This window comes from Poromitra crassiceps (assembly GCF_964638095.1).
Source record: "Poromitra crassiceps genome assembly, chromosome: 2".
Lineage (NCBI taxonomy): Eukaryota > Metazoa > Chordata > Actinopteri > Beryciformes > Melamphaidae > Poromitra > Poromitra crassiceps.
In genome coordinates, this window is record NC_139624.1 from 111309054 (window position 1) to 111329712 (window position 20659).

At 42.1% G+C, this 20659-nt stretch overlaps 1 protein-coding gene across 1 annotated transcript in view; it reads left to right on the forward strand.

Annotated features, from left to right (window-relative positions):
* acot9.1 (acyl-CoA thioesterase 9, tandem duplicate 1) overlaps positions 1–20659 on the forward strand; it is a 28211-nt gene that overhangs the window by 3578 nt on the left and 3974 nt on the right. The window contains exons 2-14 of the mRNA XM_083632342.1: positions 1482–1567; positions 2550–2576; positions 3565–3610; positions 8273–8443; positions 10135–10172; positions 10690–10773; positions 11429–11532; positions 12149–12222; positions 12322–12389; positions 14825–14936; positions 15040–15130; positions 15825–15910; positions 18107–18194. Of these exons, the coding sequence (XP_083488468.1) occupies positions 1482–1567; positions 2550–2576; positions 3565–3610; positions 8273–8443; positions 10135–10172; positions 10690–10773; positions 11429–11532; positions 12149–12222; positions 12322–12389; positions 14825–14936; positions 15040–15130; positions 15825–15910; positions 18107–18194 (1075 nt within the window). The remainder of the gene's footprint in view (positions 1–1481; positions 1568–2549; positions 2577–3564; positions 3611–8272; positions 8444–10134; positions 10173–10689; positions 10774–11428; positions 11533–12148; positions 12223–12321; positions 12390–14824; positions 14937–15039; positions 15131–15824; positions 15911–18106; positions 18195–20659) is intronic.

The window sequence follows — 20659 nt, forward strand, 5'->3', positions numbered from 1 at the left end:
TGGAGAGAATAATGGACTAGGTGCTAGTTAGGGGTTTGTCACCAAGTTCACGCCGGTGTGTCGGCCAGGACACCACTTAAAGCCTCCAGGTATGAGGAATAATAAGCTGAGGGAGGATGGTGTTTCTGTCTTTCTTTACTGGCACTGTGCAGCAAACATAAATAAATCCCATTAATATCCCCATCTGCATAAATATACTATTACTGATCCATAACATTAATTATAACAGGATGAAATCAAATGGCTACAATTATACTCCCCTTACTATTACAGAGTCAGAAATAAATACAGGTTTCCACAAACATATTAGCTACTGGTCATTTATAACTCACGTTTTACTAGCGATGCTTTTATTGTGAAAATCCACACTTCCTGTTGTAGTTAACTATCTTAGCTTAACCTCAATATAAAAGCAGGCATTAATACTGTAATCACTTCGGGAGGGTTGCTCCATAATAAAACATCATTCCACACAATGCCAACAACAGGTAATGAATAATATAACATAAGAACATGTTCAGGACTCGACATGACATATTTAACCGACGTGCTGTGTCGGGGGCCTGTCAGGTGAGAGGACAGGAGGATCATTAATTAGCGCATTTTTTTATTTTTGGCCAGAAGCCAAGGTATGGCGGCTGCCATATCTTGCCATACTGAATTGACACCCTTGCTTTAGGGTCAAACACTGAATGTCCAGCTCATATTTTGGGCTGTTTCGACTTCACATTGAGAATTTCGCCTGGTCTGAGAAAGGAGGTGGATGCAAATCTCGGCAGGTGATAAAATACAAACATCTTCCGAATAATGCATCAATACTGCAACTTTATTTCTCTATGAATCGAATGGTTTTTATCAGCATATTCTTGTGCCATTTTGGCTCGACAGTGTGAGTGTAATGTCAATAATGACCCAAGGTGAAAAATAATGGGATGCATTTGGCAGCCAGAATCAGTTCTGCCAAATAATGCAGTCACATATTGGACCCTTCAAATAATAATAAAAAAAAACATATCATGCTGATGCTTTATTTGACAGAGTTGGGCAAAAACAGAAAGTTCGCCCTCTGACAGACCAAGCTGCGTATCAAGGAAAATAATGCTACTTCTACTGAGTAATGAAACATTGATGACTCTCATAAACTATAGATGCCAGATCATCTCTCATCATTGATGAACACCCACAAAGAAGATTATATGGTTTTTAAACCAGTAAAGACATTGCCGTAGTAATGGGGATGCAATTCTCAGCGGGGATGCAGAATTCGGTAGAACACCTGTTACGATAACGCTGTAGCTCCTCGTGCTGTGACAGTCTGTTTGTCTAAAGCCCCACTTCTATGTCAGCTGCTGGATGTGGGGAAGCGGGGCAGAGTTCAGACACTCAGGATGCCTTCAGACATATCAGCTATAATTAGGACTGAGTATAGAATGTAACCGGACTCCATGGCTGGCTATAATGTTGTCCGTTTTTCTTGACAGGTTCCTGTTGTTACGGTCCACTGCGTCCTTGATGAACAGGGCGTTCTGTGCAGGTGCAGGCGGCAGTGCGCCGGACATGGCTGAGGGTAAGGATGAAGCGTCACTTCCTGTTTGACTTGATTGACAGGTTGGAATCGTATTCTGGCACAAGTTCGCCCACAGCAAGCTGCACGGGATGGGCAGCTGACACCCAAATATGACTTGATCGACAGCTCCAGGTTCACCCCACAGATCTGCTATGCTGCATTCAAATACTGTACGGGCTTCCTGTTTGTAAATAACCTCAGCATCAGATTTCAGGTTGTAAAGTTTGTAAACACAAGTTGGAAATTTGGTGTTTGGTGTTTGGAGCTGACTGAGCTGAATTCTGAGGGTACAGCAAGAACATACCTGTAGACAAGTGTATAGAATGATGACATAATGTATTTAAAATAATGCTGCCTTCAAATGTGGCCGTGTTTACAGTGTTCTGTTTACAACATGAGTTCATACTGTATATGAACATGTGGTATTCACGACTTTGAGTTCATGAGTTGTGACATGTTTCTTGACCTTTTCAGAAACGGCGGAGGCCATGGACGTTCATTATTCATTATTATTCATTGTTCATAATCATTATTGTAATCAACTACCTACAAATTATTATCAAATACCGTCTTGTCTCAATCAGATTTAGAATACATTTATGCCTACTGTTAATTTTTAACAGGATTGCCTACTAGTAACGGTGCTCTCACAACGTAACCAGTTGAACGCATATCGTGTACACTACTTCCCAACTCGTAACTACGAGTTCACGGGTTCCATTTGACACATGCGGGATCCGACAAAAACAGAACACGTGCCTAATTTTTCCGTACCCCATGTATCCCCCATCTATGAACATGGGCGAGAGTCTGATCCGTCAGTTTTACCGGATCTCGTAACACATCTGGTGGTGTATATTGGGTGTAACAGGGACACCTTGAGGCCATTGGGCTGAAGTCCACCATCGTCCTTGAATGAACCAACCTCTCTGCCTCCACCCAGTCTCCTCCCCTCCCCTGATCATATTCTGTTTCTCCACAGGAGATGCACATTTACATGTGTCCAATGGTGTGTGTTGATGTTGGTAAACCAAGACCAATCCTAACTATTTAACACTTAGTCTCTCCTAATTTGCTCCTAATTCACCATAATTTCTGCTGCATGTCGTCACCCTTTAGCTAAACACTCTGTGTTGTCCTGTGTACAGTAGACTAGATTTTACTGTACGTCTGTTGCCTTTTGGTGGATTTAGAATTAGTTGGGCTGGGTTCTCTCTCCCTTGGCTCTCCACAGTAGAGCTGAGCGCACCCTGGCTGCAGCATTTTCTGACAATGTCTACTAACTTTTATTTTTTCTCTCTCGCTCTCTGCAGCGCCGAGCTGCAGTGTTTTGGTGCTGCTTGTTCCCACATGATAGTTGTCTCATTTGATTGCTCTCTCTCTCTCTCTCTCTCCCGCCCTTCTCTCTTCTGTTTCTCTCTGTTTTATATTGTCTCACAGTAAGCACATTACTAAGATGCAGCCTCCTGTTAAAGTAAACAGCAAGCCAAAAGCACATTGTACATACAGTATAACTCCATATTAGTAGAACACACATTTTCAGATGGGTGATGTTTTCACTGTCATTATCCAAAAAACAAAGATATTTGTAGTTCTTTATTTCCAAAATTTGTGTACTTTTGGGTCCATTACATATTCAGCCTCGAAATGATTTGTATTGACTGTACTGCAAACTGCAAACACATTAAGCAGTCATACATTTTGAAAGTGGCTTAATCAATATGTTTATTCATGTCAAGGCTTCAGTTGGCAAACCCAAATTGATCATTATTGACTGTCTGTTTTTGTTACATAACCGGAGAGAAATGCACACGCACACACACCCGTTAGGTCAAATAACGAAGCAGACTGCTGTTCTGAGAGAGACAGTATGAAACATGAACATTCAGGGCTTGCGTGCGCATGCACACACACACGCACATGCACACGCACACACACACACACACACACACACACACACACACACTTTGTCTGATTGTTTCTTTTCTGTTTTCCAGTGCGCAACAGGCTGAGGCAGATTGTGGGAGCTTCCACTAACTGGAGGTACTCAAGTAGGGTTGCCAACTTCTTGAAATGGAAATAAGGAACATGGGGGGGGGGGGGGGGGGGGGGGGGGGTTCTCCTGTTGTGTGAACCTATAACAAATAGAACAGGTCTTCCAGGTTGGTTGAGCATATAACATATCAGAGTTGTTTATTTTCTTCTCATTTACACTAGCGTTATATTGATTCATATTAAATTAATGTTTCATGTATTTTAAACAAATCACATCATAATAATGTAGCCTAGAGGCACCTCAGCAGCCAAGATAAACCAACCCCTTCTGGTGTGATTCATTGACATCTATTTCCTAGTAAATACAACCAGATAGGAATAGGAAATAATCAGGACATGGTGTCCCATCATAGAAGGGGTTAAAAAGCTGTCATTATAAGGTCGCTTTCACATGTAAGCTGTTTGGTCCGCTTTAACCGCGCCAGAGTTTGTTTCCTCGGATAGTGCGCTTCGTTTGGGGTGGTGTGAAAGCAAAGCGCAAACGAACTCTGTTGCGGAACAAACAAGCGAACTCTAGTCCGCTTGAAAACGTGGATCTCGGTTCGTTTGCAAGTGAACTCTAGCGCGGTTCATTTGTGGTGTTCGTTTTAGCAAACCGAACCAAACACGAGCAAATATAGGAAAGGCAGTGCATCATGAGTAGAAGGCGGTAGAAGGAAACAAAACACTGCGATGCGCACACGGGTCGGTGCGCACCACGCTGCCTCGCTCGTCTCCTCTCATCTGCAGAATGATGTTGGACCCAACATGCTGATCATATTGGGCGCATTCTTGTAAAATATTTATTTGATAGTAACACCAAAGTAAAACCAGAAATCTGAAGATCGCATAAAGGTGGTTTCTCTATCGGTTGTGTTTCGCGGATTCACTTGTGTTGTTCAGTCAGCCCTCAGCAGGCAAGGAGGCAGAAGAGGAGAGATTTCCCCTCTACATTCTGTCCAATAGACGAGTGACCGTTTCGACCACGTGACATTGTTCAGAAAGTTTGGTGCGCTCGGCAAATTGCATGTGTGGAAGTGAACCGGACCAAATGAAAAATGAAACAATGTTGCAGCTTCACCCCCCCGAATCACACCGAATCCACCAGCTTATACTGTATGTGAAAGCGACCTAAAAGACACTGAAAAGATGACTAAGCTTAACCCAACCAGGACTTGTTGCTAAACTCACCGCTCTCAGCAACCTGCCGTTGTTAAAGTCATTGCTGTTCACCAGTCTGCCTCCTGGCTCAGTTGAAAGCCGGGTCCCGTTTGTGCCGTTTTACGCTCTAGACTCTTTACTAGGGGTGTCACGATACACTAATTTCACGATACGATACGATACACGATATTGGGTTCACGATAACGATACGATACGATATTTTAACAATATTTTTTTTAACAAAAGTAAATAATTTTTATGTATTTATTTATCATTTATTTAACCATGTGAGTCCCGTTGAAATCGAAACCTCTTTTAAAGGGAGCCCTGGGAAAATACTGGAAAAATAGTCTTTCATTTGAAATACACAAAATACAAAACAAATGCTGTTTTTGGAAATTGTTATTATAATAACTAGAAAACAACATGGAAGATAATGCTTCTCTTGCAATAGAATGTGTCACACTGTCACAAACTAAATGTTTGTTGCATGGTGAAAGAAAAATAAAGTATACAATCTATTTCTTAAATAACTCATGCTCAATGGTCCCTAAACTTATGTAATCTTATGTACCCCTTGAGCTGTTTTGCCATGCCAGTAGTAGTCTACCCCCTCACTCATGCGTGTTGATTCTGCTAAATTTGTTATATTATTATTCAGGAGCATTTTTTTTATTTTTTTTACGATATCATTTTTTTCTGACGATATACATATCGTGACGTTTCGATATCGCGATATATCGTGCGACGAAATATCGTGACACCCCTACTCTTTACTACTGACTATAATAGGAAGTTAGGAACCCAGCCTTTGTGTTCATTTTCACCAACACTGCCAAATGTTTGATTCTTCATATTCACATCTGTATTTTTTCAACTTGGAGAGTTTTCGCTGGAAATGGTGAAGTAGGAGCATCCATTTTCCCAGTGCCATTCTGCGAAGACCCGGCCCATCTCTACTCTCTGATTGGCTCACACCGGATCAGAGCCAATCATAGAGCAGAGGGTCAGCCTGACCCTGATTGATGCCTAAAGCTAACCAATCTAATCCATGAAGGCAGCAGTACTAGCCAACCAGACGCAGAGTAGGGTGGGTTTTCATCACGCAATGCCAGTGGGATGAACATATGGGACAAACAGTGTCCCGTATTGGTTCAAAACAAGTTCCAACGCTATACTGAAGCATCTGTGTTGCCATGTTAATAGAGAGCCGCAGGAATGAGTCCGGAAGTATACTTCCGGGTTCTTCAGTGGAAAAGTCTATGGGATTTAACATGGGGGTTCCGCTTAAATGCATAAAATAAGGTCTGTGGTTAACAAAAGTTTATGGGAACGCGAATCTGGGTTCTGCATGATAATCTTCACAAACATGAATAACTTTTATGACTTTTGCAACCTAAATGTGTAAAAAAAACGATTTTTATCAAACGCTTCAAAAGGCAAACTTCACGTTTGTGAAGAGTATCATGCTGAACCCAAATTCGTGTTCCCAAAAACTTTTGTTACCCACAGACCTTATTTTATGCATTTAAGTGAAATCCCCATTCTAAAACCCCATAGACTTTTCCACTAAAGAACCAAATGGTGGCCATTTATGGATAAAGCCTACAAAAATACGTCATCCCTGCGGTACTATGTGTTAGCATGTTACTGCACGTCAGGCACTTTGTCATGTTCAGTCTCTTCAGTGTTCACAAGTTGTAGAGACTTACCGTAAGTCCTATACATATTATATACTTTAGCTGCTATACATATTATATACTTTAGCTGCTATACATATTATATACTTTAGCTGCTATACATATTATATACTTTAGCTGCTATACATATTATATACTTTAGCTGCTATACATATTATATACTTTAGCTGCTATACATATTATATACTTTAGCTGCTATACATATTATATACTTTAGCTGCTATACATATTATATACTTTAGCTGCTATACATATTATATACTTTAGCTGCTATACATATTATATACTTTAGCTGCTATACATATTATATACTTTAGCTGCTATACATATTATATACTTTAGCTGCTATACATATTATATACTTTAGCTGCTATACATATTATATACTTTAGCTGCTATACATATTATATACTTTAGCTGCTATACATATTATATACTTTAGCTGCTATACATATTATATACTTTAGCTGCTATACATATTATATACTTTAGCTGCTATACATATTATATACTTTAGCTGCTATACATATTATATACTTTAGCTGCTATACATATTATATACTTTAGCTGCTATACATATTATATACTTTAGCTGCTATACATATTATATACTTTAGCTGCTATACATATTATATACTTTAGCTGCTATACATATTATATACTTTAGCTGCTATACATATTATATACTTTAGCTGCTATACATATTATATACTTTAGCTGCTATACATATTATATACTTTAGCTGCTATACATATTATATACTTTAGCTGCTATACATATTATATACTTTAGCTGCTATACATATTATATACTTTAGCTGCTATACATATTATATACTTTAGCTGCTATACATATTATATACTTTAGCTGCTATACATATTATATACTTTAGCTGCTATACATATTATATACTTTAGCTGCTACTGGCTGCTAATTGTTTAGACACGTACTCAGTAAAAAAAATCAATGTCCAGTCTTTTCCAATATACATTATTATACTGCATTTATTTTCTCACCAACAGTGTGTCCATAATAGTGTCCATCACTTCCAATAAATTGGTAACACAAAGGTCAAACTAAATACAGCCACACGATGTGATGTTGATCTGACTTAGCAAATTGGCATGAACTTAACTATGGCCAACTTCAGCCTTCACCGTTACAAATGTAATCTTCAGACTGCTGTCCGGACCACCGGAGAACTTATTTGGGGGGTGATGATGATTATGATCATCAGCTGTTTTCCACAGAAACACAGCAGCCTAGCTTCGCTCATAACGGAGCTACTTCATAGATAAAATTCACTCAAACACATTGTACTCACGTTGGGATGAAAATAGGAAAGAATGTGAAGTTTCAAATGACAAGCACAGACACTGTCTGTGGTTGTCATTTGAATGTGTGTTTGAAGTTGCTTGGCATCCTGGTTGAGTGGAGTTTGCCATGTTTAAGCACTGTGATTGGCCTGAAGGTCCAAACACCGCCCAGCTGGGAAACTAGAGGCCATCTCACAAATATCACATAGTGACGCCTCTGAATTACTGCATGACGTGAATTTGGTGTGCGCCGTGCAATGCCTTCTGCTGCACCGTGGAAATAAAGGATAACGTGAACACAGCACGGTTGTGACGGTTGGTTGCTATCCACCACGGTTGGCTTGTCTATAGCACGGTATTGCAATATTGCAGTTATTGTGACAGTAAGAAAGTAGCCATCTAGAAATGTTCTAATCTTTGGCCATCCAGCTGAAAGCTGGAGCTTATGGAAAACCATGTAATTTCTAATAGTGTAATATCTCTCTCTCTCTCAGGGACCACCAGCAGGCATTAGCGGAGCGTGTGTCACTGTCGTCCATGCTCGCCAACTCTCAGAGCGACCTGCCGGCCAGGAAGATGAAGGACAGCTTCCTGGAGGTCAACCTCCCTCTGGGCTCAGAGCCGCAGCTCAGAGAGAAGTATCTCACCTTCCACAACACTGTCAGGTACACAGCTCAGAGAGAAATACCTCACCTTCCACAACACTGTCAGGTACACATAACTCGCCTTCCACAACACTGTCAGGTACACATAACTCACCTTCCACAACACTGTCAGGTACACATAACTCACCTTCCACAACACTGTCAGGTACACATAACTCACCTTCCACAACACTGTCAGGTACACATAACTCACCTTCCACAACACTGTCAGGTACACATACAGTACCTCACCTTCCACAACACTGTCAGGTACACATAACTCGCCTTCCACAACACTGTCAGGTACACATAACTCACCTTCCACAACACTGTCAGGTACACATAACTCACCTTCCACAACACTGTCAGGTACACATAACTCACCTTCCACAACACTGTCAGGTACACATAACTCACCTTCCACAACACTGTCAGGTACACATACAGTACCTCACCTTCCACAACACTGTCAGGTACACATAACTCACCTTCCACAACACTGTCAGGTACACATAACTCACCTTCCACAACACTGTCAGGTACACATACAGTACCTCACCTTCCACAACACTGTCAGGTACACATAACTCGCCTTCCACAACACTGTCAGGTACACATAACTCACCTTCCACAACACTGTCAGGTACACATAACTCACCTTCCACAACACTGTCAGGTACACATAACTCACCTTCCACAACACTGTCAGGTACACATAACTCACCTTCCACAACACTGTCAGGTACACATAACTCACCTTCCACAACACTGTCAGGTACACATACAGTACCTCAACTTCTACAACACTGTCAGGTCCACATACCTCACCTTCCACAACACTGTCAGGTACACATAACTCACCTTCCACAACACTGTCAGGTACACATAACTCGCCTTCCACTCGCCTTCAGCTCTGTCGTATGTGTGTCTGTTCGTCTGTTTCTTTGTATCCGAGGTGCTCTTGGTGAGGGGAACAAATGAAAAAGATGGTGCCAGAGGCCACTTACTTGTAGAGGTGGTGGTCTCAAGCACGTCCAAGGAGACACTCGGTGAGGGAGAAAAAAGAATGGAAAGATAGAAAAGTAGGAAAAGAGTGGTTGCCAACGCGTTTCAGCACAATGGCCTTCGTCAGGGCAAAAGTTGTGTGCTCAGGTGTGCACGGAACTTGTAGTAGTGGATGCTTCCGGTTGGGAATATATAAAAAATAAAGTGTTTCTGGAATGAGTAGAAAAATATCCAATTCAAAAATAAAAGTATGGAAAAGATTGCGTGAAAAAAATATATTTATGGTAATGTGGTAATGGAACAGTGTTTATAAAAATGGTCTGTAATCGATCTATTCATTTAAGCCAGGGAGAGCCATAGCATCAAATTTGAAGATCCAAAAAGTTTATCTCTGAAGATGTATTATTGGAGACAATTAGAGTTTTAAAATAGCGCTGTGTTTGAATACAGAATCATCTGTGCTTTGGGAGATCAATATCCGATGTCCGCTTAGATGACAGTCACATTGGGCCATATCTGATTTATTTCCACATATGATTGAGGCCTGAATCTGACCTGACAATATCCGAATCCATGTGCTTTTTTCCTGTTTACACGTTCATAACACATATCGGATATGTGCCACATGTAAGCAAAAAAAATCTGAATTGGGTCACTGGTACCAGACAGTTTAAATGCAGCCTAAGTGATCATCTGCCTCTTCTCAGGTTTGGAAGAATCCTGGAGGACCTGGACAGTTTAGCAGGTATCACATTCTGCTATACATGTTACATAATATTGATGGAGGGACTTTAACACAGACCACAGCCAAATCCTGACCAGTTTCAGCTGTGGCTGGTAACTTCAGTTTCAGCTGTGGCTGGTAACTTCAGTTTCAGCTGTGGCTGGTAACTTCAGTTTCAGCTGTGGCTGGTAACTTCAGTTTCAGCTGTGGCTGGTAACTTCAGTTTCAGCTGTGGCTGGTAACTTCAGTTTCAGCTGTGGCTGGTAACTTCAGTTTCAGCTGTGGCTGGTAACTTTGGCTCCTAAAGGCCAAGTCTGCACATAACCAACTAGCCATGTCACTTCCTGCACTTGATAATGTTTTCCACATAATGTTTGTATAACCAAATTAATACGGCTGTACTGTAAGTTTGTATAGTATTGCGTAACACACAGAACATACATTGAATCTGTTGTTGATAGCTGTACTGAGTGAATATGTGTTGTCTTAGTAAATTGGTAAACTTTTTTAATTTTTCTTTCCCGGTCTCCCTCCTCAGTCCTCATCTCTTACTCTCACACCCATAATGAGGCTCTGCCCAGGTCTCCTTTGTCCATTGTCACCGCCCTGGTGGATAAGATAGGTAAGAATCTCAGGGAGCACAACAGAGGGTCAATAAAGTGTTAGGATGCGATCACACCTAGTTTGTTTCATTTGGTCCAAACCACTGTGGGAAAAGTTTAATTTGTTGTATTTGTCTAACAAAAGAAATACGGTAGTCACATGTACTCACAAGCAGCTTGTTTATTGGACAGCGTTTTAGTAACACCACGTTAGAGATTTTGGCCGCAGAGGCCAAAACAAAGAGTTTTCAGTCCCTGTAACTTTAGATAAGCATGATGGTACGACACTATTCTTGTGCGTTGTTTCAAGGAGTTGAGAAATGTGCTCTTTGGCCTAGACATTTCACCTCACCTCGACTCTGAGTTTGACCTCAGTTCATTTTGTCCCGCTCGGATTTCCAAGCATGACGAACTGCTGCTCATCAGATTCAACAACTTCAGTTTCTTTCTACCCATAATAAACTCACCAGCATTTGTAAAGAGTAAACAGCTCCAAACACACTTGGTGTGAACGCAGCCTTGGATTCAAATGCTTCTCTCTTAGGAGTTATGCTCAAGTCCCAGCCATCATAGTCATCAGAGCTACAGTCCCACAAATTAGTCCCAAGATATACAGTATATGGTAGCCTTGTTCATGTTGGTATGAAAATGTGTACTTTTTTGTTTGTGAGACAGACATGAGGAAGCACATCATCTATCCAGACTGCGACATCAAGTTCACTGGTCATGTGACGTGGGTGGGAAGGACCTCTATTGAAGCCAAGATGCACATGTCTCAGGTACTGTAGGCACTCTGACCTGCTTCCTTACACACACATTTACATTTACAGTTTGCTCATTTGGAATTAACAGAAGAAGACGTAGTTAGCATGAGCAGTGATAGCCACCATGACTGAACAGACAAAGACTCAAACTGCATCAACAGAAAATCCAAGCTCTGCCCACACTGGACAGGTGGTGTAGAAACAACACAGCAATAGAGTGCCAAACTCACCCCCTCTTCTGCGTTCAGCATATGAACCAAGGGTCATTCATTTTTCCATCTACATTTCCTAAAATGCTTATAAAAATAGTTTTACTTCGTCAAACAACATGATTCAGCTATTTAGAATCAGGAGAGACCATATAACATTTTTATTTATTTATCTGTATTTCTGGTCTGACTGAAATGTTATGGTCTCTCCTGATTCTAAATATAGCTGAATCACGTTGTTTGACCAAGTAAAACTATTTTTATAAACATTTTACAAAATGTAGATGGAAAAATGAATGACGGATGAAATCCCTTGGTTCATATGTTGAACGCGGAAGAGGGTGTAACTTTGGCACTCTGAGTGCTGAGCAACAAAGAGGGATACTAAACAACATGACTGATGTGACTGTGTGTTTTCTCAGTACCATGACGGAGCCTACAGTCCAGTTCTGGATGCTACGTTTGTCATGGTGGCCAGAGACCCAGAAAACAAGAGGTGTGTGTGTGTGTGTGTGTGTGTGTGTTCACCCATCAGTCCACCCAGTCCTGACTCCCTTCCTACACCTCCCTCATGTCCACATGTGTTTTATTCCAGGGCAGCATTTGTGAATCCACTGAAGCCAGAAGGTCCAGAAGAGGAGGAACTTTTCCAGCAAGGAGAAAGTAAGAGATGGTGATGTAAACAATAGCCACTTCCAGATATGGAGTCAGCATTAGCTCAGGGTAGCTCAGGAAAATCATTACCTGGAGTTTACCTTTCAGACATGAGTCATTGTTGCTTTCACACGTGGAACAGCTCTGGTGTAGAGTAGAGCGGGGGCGGGGGGAGTTGGGGCATTAGTGTGCTGCGGGGGTTTATGCGAGAGTCGAGACACTTTTAATAATGTTTTTCAATGTAAACTACATCAGAGATATAAAAAGCAATTCTCCACTCCATGAAAAAAAAAAGAAACAAACGCTTTATTCTGGTGATAGGTCCAGATATCTTACCTAGCAATGTCCAATACTGAGAAGCAGGAAGAATGCTCTATTTTGAAGGTGGTGTGATGTGCAAAGCTTTGAGCCTTTCAATCAAGCAACACGTGGCCTGTTGGCTGACACACGGAGCAGCTCCCAGCTTCATTTGGAAAAACTGAAATTGCCTGATGTTTGCTCGCTTGCTCATTCACATCGACTATATAATAATAATCTGTTTCACTGGCTTTCTGTCTCTCACATGCTCCGCAGAGCTTGGGGGTGTCTGCGGGGTGGTGGCAGATAGACACACAAGCTCTGGTGCTCCTCCAACCCAGCCCTATGACTGATGTTCATACATACTGTACACCCCCACCTGGGTAACATCTAGATATCTCCTGAATTCCAGGGCATGTCTGAAAGGGGCTAATGTCTAAATTGCCGCATTTCCTCTTAACTCATTGAGTGCCAGCCACTTTTGGAAAACGGATGCTCCCAGTGCCAGCCCTTTCAGAGCGTTTTCAGTGATAACTCAAGACCCACAGAATATTGTGTGATATTACTATGTAAACACCGAACACGCCCAAAGAACGATGAGACTCTCTTGTATCATCAGCAAAAAACTGTTTATTGATATATCATTTTCCGTTCTTTAGTTATCAGCCGGAGAAGATAGGTTGATTTCACCAAAAACAGACGTTTCAAACTAGAAGCTGAGATAATGAGCCTTTTGTGAAATGAAGCATTTCAAGCACATCACTGACTCTGAAGCTAATATTTTCTGATGTAGTGACGTGGTGTAGTTGTGTGGTGCCCTGTGTGCCCCACCCCCCTCAACTGCAAACTCCTCCTCCGTGGGAGTGTCTCTGGTGGCTCTGCTCGAATCTCTGCTACCTGCGTCAGGCGACGAATCTCTTCCTGCTGGAGCTGGGATAAACTCATCCCCACACTAACACACAGCCTGCATGCCAGAGCTGGGAGAAACTCATCCCCACACTAACACACAGACTAACGCACCCAGCGTCTATTTTCGGAGCGCTCCGCCGTTTTTGTGCCCTGGCTCCCAGCGCGACACCGAAAAGCCAAACCGGACTGCTGAGAATGGTTTGGCTTTTCGGTGTCGGGTGTCTCCTTTTCTGGTGGCTAATCGTGTGGAGAAACTATGCAGCAGAGACAGAGGGGCTCAGTTGTGGGAGCGGATTGGCCGCTGTTCGCAGCTAACGTTGGCTCCAGCCAGAGCAATCTGTGCCGCTCTGGCTCCAGCATGCATCGGTTTCTCTTTCATCATGGCTTCTTTGCTGTTTTTCCTTGCCTTTCTCTGGTCTGGAGAGCGCTGTCGCCACCTAATGGGTCCGTAAAATAGCTTATACACCTTCAAAATTGCCCATATTTTTTCAGGAGATGCATCAGGCTTTGATCCACGTCCCACCGTCAAAAAACGCAATTGACGACTTTAGTCATCATTGGCACTCTACGTTACTATTTGAATTGACGACTATAGTCGTCATTGGCACTCAATGAGTTAATATTGGCCAAGGCCTTTATTTACCTCAACTGCAGAGGGTACCAGGCCTTTATTGGAAGCTCATATGCTCACATTTTAGTACGAAACCTCCTTGTTTTCTGATCTGCTTCTGTTGGGGTTCGTTAGGTACTGTAGTCATGTTTTGGTTACTGCAATGCATTACGATAATTACGGTAATCCACGACGGCATGACTTCCGCCGGCCAAGTGAACCGTTGTTTTTTCCTTTGTTTTTTCCCCCGGCCTGCATTGTTTGTTTGTGCCCCCGGCCATTATCAGAGCTTTTAATTGACCTACCAGCCACTATTAGAGAAAATGTGGTATGTTTGTGTAAGTTTATTACAGTCATCCAGGTAGTAAATAAAAAGAAAATGACCTGGACTTATAATAAATTGAAATGTCTTCAATGCTTAAACATTTTTTATTTAAATTTTGGACAAAATTAATAGATTGTTATCTGTGCGTCTGTCCTTTGCATGGCAACTTTATCCCTTTTTTCCCCCTCTTGTGTGTGTGTGTGTGTGCACGTGCGTGCGTCTGTGTGTGCATATGTACGTGTGTGTGTGTGTGTGTGTGTGTGTGTGTGTGTGTGTGTGTGTGTGCGCATCCCCGGTCTCCAGCCAATAAGTCCCGCCGTGTGGGAATGAGCACTGCGTCACTCCTGAAGGTGGCTCCAACCGCCGAGGAGAGGAACATTGTACACGGCCTGTTCCTCAACACCCTGGACTCAAAGTATGACTGAGATACTGTCCACTTTAAAGCAGTTCCGCCTGTGTTCTCAGCCTGAATCACAAAGTGGGGAGGTGACCAAGACGTTTGCCTGCATGTGTTCCAGGACAATCAGTTTCCACAGCAGAGTTCTGCCACCAAACTCGGTGTGGATGCAGGATGCCAAGGTCAAAGGACTGGAGATCTGCCATCCGCAGGTGAGGTGTGATGTCACTCTGCCTTAAAGAGCTGCTGACATGAAAAATATTTCACCAGTTTTACTGTCCCATGATGGACTCAATGCTGTTTCACAGGTTTTTCCAGCCTGATGAGAAACACTCAATTTTTCATCATTTCACTATCACTATCTGTATCAGCCATGATTCAAGATGTTAATTGTCACTCTGGTTGTACAAGTACATTCGAGTGAAATCCTTAGGTCGGGCGGCTCCATAGGACATAAAATATAAGACAAGGTGCAAAAATCAACAAATATATGAATATGAAACATGGCATAAAGGAAACAGAAAACACACAAGCGCAATAGGAATATAAATTAAATTGAGTCAGAAGGGGGAAAACTGATAAAGAAACAATAGCAAATGGCAGTGAAAGGTGATACGATGGCAATGAAGGTGCAAGAGGTAGCAGTACAGTTATACGTAGTACGTATATGGTTATGCATCAAAATATTGCACTGAGTTAATTATACATTCAGTCATATTGCACTCCAAACTTTGTGCGAGGTAACGTGTGTGTGCACGCGTGCATATTCATTGTGTGTGTGTTATTGTTGAGTCTTATGGCCTGAGAGAAGAAACTGTTCCTCTGCTAGTGCATGCTTTGGGGGTCCCATGTTCTCCCTGTGGGCAGCAGGGAGAATCCTAATCCAGCCTGTGTGTGTTTCTGCAGGAGAGGAATATCTTCAACAGGATCTTCGGAGGTTTCCTCATGAGGAAAGCTTATGAGCTGGGCTGGGCCAACGCCTGCGCCTATGGGTGAGAGGCTACAGTATGTTAGAGAGAGTGAGAGAGAATCATGAAGGCCTTGTGTGCTTGGCAAAATTTAATTCAATTTATAAAATATAATTAAATTGAAATACCACAGGAAAAAACTAAAACAAAACTGGAGCAATATAGTAACATTGTCTTAGATTTTTGTCTATCAAACCGCCATATTTTGTTCTTGTAAAGAGAAAAATGTTGAGAAAGTGAAAAGTGTTTCATGTATCCTATACAGTATATTGCCATTGTTTCCCATACATAAAGGAATTTGTGGCGGGCCGCCACAAAAGGATTTGGACCGCCACAAAAAGATGTTGACCAAATTTTTTTTTTTTTTTTTTTTTTTTTTTTTTTTTACAGTGCACCTGAACGCAACATGCAAGATATCCACTGAATAAGTGTCCAATAAATGTTCATGTCATTCTGGCCAATACTTCTGTTATAGCATTTCAGTCTGGAATATGGAATATCTTTCAATAATCTATGATTTAGCTGCTAAATTGTCAAATACCGCCATCTGCTCGCTACCCAGGCACTTATGTATGTACTTAACCTAACTAACTTAACCTAACTAACTATCCGGTGTGCACAACATTGTCAGCCTAAACTCCGGCTGACACCCCAAAAACCTACAATCGGCTACAGAAAGATTTATATTGTTTGTTTATTAACTGGCCCCTCGCCTTCTATCATTTCACGAAAGTGGCAAAGCAAGTTGAGTATCCCTGACCTATAGGGAGAAATTTAGTTTGTCATTGTAAACCCACAGCACAGTAATGATGACATGTTCTTCATAGATCTAGCCTTTTAATTTTGCTCTTAAGCTTTCTCAAAGTACACCACATTCATCCATTTGACTTTAGAATGTTTAAAAAAACGACTTGCTACTTGCTACTTTTGCTACTTGCATGCAAGTAGCAAAATAGCATGATCATCTATTCTAGACCATGTGATTTTCTGGTTGAAGGTCAGGCAAAGACGGTTGTTTGAGCATCAAACTGATGATAGTAAATATGACATGAAAAGAGTACAAAATAGAGAATCAGCTTCAGATAAATGCGCCACTCTGGTCATTTTCAATTTCTTCAGTCTAACTTGAATCAAAGTGCAGTCAGAAAAAACAGATTTGCTTGACCCAGAACTCAAAATATTTTGGCAAAGGACTTTTACTTAACTCATTGAATGCCATGGACGTCCTTCGACGTCCAATTAAATAGTGACGTAGAGTGCCACGGACGTCCTTCGACGTCCAATGCGTTTTTTGACGGTGGGACGTCGATCAAAGCCTTCCGCAGCTCCTGTACAACTATAGTAGCTATTGGAGGTCTATTACCTATTTTACAGAACCCTTAGGTGGCGACAGTGCTCTCCAGATTACAGAAATGTCAGGGAATACACAGCCTGAAATAGCCTTGATGAAAGAGAACCCGCTCATGCTGCAGTCTAGAGCCATGTAGATTGTTCTGGCTGCAACTGACGGTGCGTGCGAACACAGTCAATCCGCGCACACAACTGAGTCCTTCTGCCTCTGTCTGTCTGTCAGCATAGTTTCTCCACATGATTAGCCGCTAGAAAAGCAGCAGCGCGACACTGAAAAGCCAAACCTTTCACTGCAGTCCGCGTGTGGCTTCTCCATGTTGCGCTGCCTGGGAGGCGGCGCTTCCCAGGCTTCCTAGAGACGCTTGGTGCGAGGCTGTGTGTTACTAGTGTGGGGAGGAGTTTTCAGCTGAGGGGGGGGAGGGGGGGTGGGGCACGCAGGGCAGGACACAACTACACCACATCACTACATCAGAAAATATTACCGTATCTAGAGTCAGTGAATGTGCTTGAAATGCTGCATTTCACAAAAGGCTGAATATCTCAGCTTATAATTTGAAATGCCTGAAAACGCTGAAAACAACCTATCTTCTCCGGCTCATAACTAAAGAACGGAAAATGGTATCAATAAACTTTTTTTTGCTGATGATACAATAGAGTCTCCTTGTTCTTTTTGCGTGTTCGGTGTTTACATAGTAATATCACACAATATTCTGTGGGCCTCGAGAAATCACTGAAAACGCTCTGAAAACTCTGGCACTGGGAGCGTCCGTTCTCCAAAAGTGGCTGGCACTCAATGAGTTAATAGTGATGTGACATTTCAAAGTGTGTGTTGGCTCCCTGGATCCAACATGTCTCCCTGCTGTGTTGCAGAGGATGTCGCCCCCGCCTGGTCGCTGTTGATGACATCATGTTCCAGAAACCTGTGGAGATTGGCTCCCTGCTGCTGCTGTCATCACAGGTTAGAGGGTGTGTGTGTGTCTGTGCTGTGGGGAGGGGCAGAAGAAGGCTGTTTTGGACCATAAGTGTGAATGTGTTTGGGCTGTAATTTCGGTGCAATGCAATGTCCAGTGTCTGTGGGATGAGATGCTATACTGTGTGTGTGTCCAGTGTAGGGGTGGGGGAAAAAATCGATACACCACAGTATCGCGATATTTTGCCTGACGATATCGTATCGATATTTGGACGCCAAATATCGATATTGCAAAAAAAAAAAAAAAAAAAAAAAAAATTGCAGGCCATGCCAGGCCACCAGGCTACTATAAACTTTAGTTCCAAGGCCAGCAGTAAACAAACGGTAGCATATTTTCATTTTGTTTTAACAGTAACAGTTTTGTCATAACAGTCATTTACAAGTTCCCCAGTTACTGAATGGGCTGCACAAAATGTTTTGTGTAAGTGAAGTGAAGTTGCAAAAACTACATAAGTACAGTAGTCCACACACACATCCAGTTAAGGTGGACTGTAAGTAGACTGTAACAAACAGTTCAGTTTGTCAGGTGCATGCAACTATGACATGACTTTATGAAAGTTGTTGGTCTGTCTACTTGACAATGTTGCTGCAATAAAATGGTTGAAGTCAGATGTACAGACTGAAAAATTGTTCTTATATAAACCAGATGTTGACAAAGTTTTCCTTTGGGGACATCATTTGCAGTTGAAAAAGTAAGAAATCGCAATATATCGAAATATCGCAATATTCAATATATCGCAATATCGATATATCGCAATATCGAAAATATTGCAGTATCGCAATACTATCGTATCGTGACTCAAGTATCGTTTCAGTATCGTATCGTGGGCATCTGGTGATTCCCACCCCTAGTCCAGTGTGTGTGGGATGAGATGCTATACTGTGTGTGTCAATGACTTGAGCAAAGTACAATCTGACCCGCACTCAGGAAAAATGTTTCATTATTTTGTACATGATGATTGATGACCATATTGCGACCAGACATTTCAGCTACTGCCTTCCTCAGTAGCTGCATACTGCATATTATTAGGGCTGTATCGGCCGGAGGGGGGGGGGGGGGGGGGGGGGGGGGGGGGGTGGGCCTTGTTTCAGTTATTCTGCGGTTCTGTGGGTTAATTTGACTGTTTTTTCTCATAATAATAGGCTCAGATAATTAAGCCTCAGGTCATTGTTAAGACAGAAGACACACCACAATTCAGACAGAAAAACTAATGTTGAATGAATAATAAACAAATATTCTAAACAAATAAATTGAAAACCGGACTATTATAGACTTCTTCTTTACTTTTTTAGACTATCCGAATACCAAATTTGGAAACCGAATACCTACCCAATGAACCAGGGATACTCACCTTGCTTTGCCCGGGGGCCACTTTCGTGAAATGATAGAAGGCCAGGGGTCAGTTAATAAACAAAGAATATACATTTTTCTGTAGCGGATTGTAGGTTTTTGGGGTGTCAGCCGGAGTTTAGACTGACAATGTTGTGCACACCAGATAGTTAGTTGGGTTAAGTTAGTTAGGTTAAGTACATACATAAGTGCCTGGGTAGCGAGCAGATGGCGGTATTTGACAATTTAGCAGCTAAATCATAGATTATTGAAAGATATTCCATATTCCAGACTGAAATGCTATAACAGAAGTGGAGTATTGACCAGAATGACATGAACATTTGGACACTTATTCAGCGGGTATCTTGCATGTTGCGTTCAGGTGCACTGTAATTAATTAATTAATGTTTTATTTTTGCAATTCCATCGCGGGCCACACAGGGGTCGCCCGCGGGCCGCATGCGCATCTTGAGTATCACTGCAATGAACGAATATCCGAATATTCGGATACAGCCCTACATATTATATGCAGCTACTGCCTTCCTCAGTAGTGGCATACTGCATATTGTTGGGGTTCGACCTGGTCAACATAGATATTGTCCCTCCAGATTATGTGTGGTCGATTTTTATTTATTTATTTTTGCATGTTTTTATGGCAGGGTTCCTATCTGGAGGAAACCCCAGGGGGGCACGGGGAAAACATGCAAACTCCACACAGAAACGCCCTTTTTGATGACCCCACCTGGGCCGTCCACCTGGGCCGTAGGCACTCAGGACCTTCTTGCTGTGAGGCGACAGTGTTGCCACTACAGATGGTCCGATCCGATACTCGGTATCGGTGCCGATCTGGCCAAAATCACTGGATCGGATATTTGAGGGGAAAAATAAGTAGAATCCGATCCATTAGCTTAAACTATCACGTTGTCACTTTGAGCAACGCACCGTCGTGGTGAAGAGAGATGTGAACGCAGCACCACAGCATGTGAACAGTAGTGAGACCTGCTGCACTGTGTTGTCATGTCAGCTGTGTTTATCAAGGAAGAGAAGCAGCCGAGTGTTTTTAAGCGTTGGAAACTTCAACACCGCAGACTGCCTGATACAAGGTCACTGTATCACACACAAA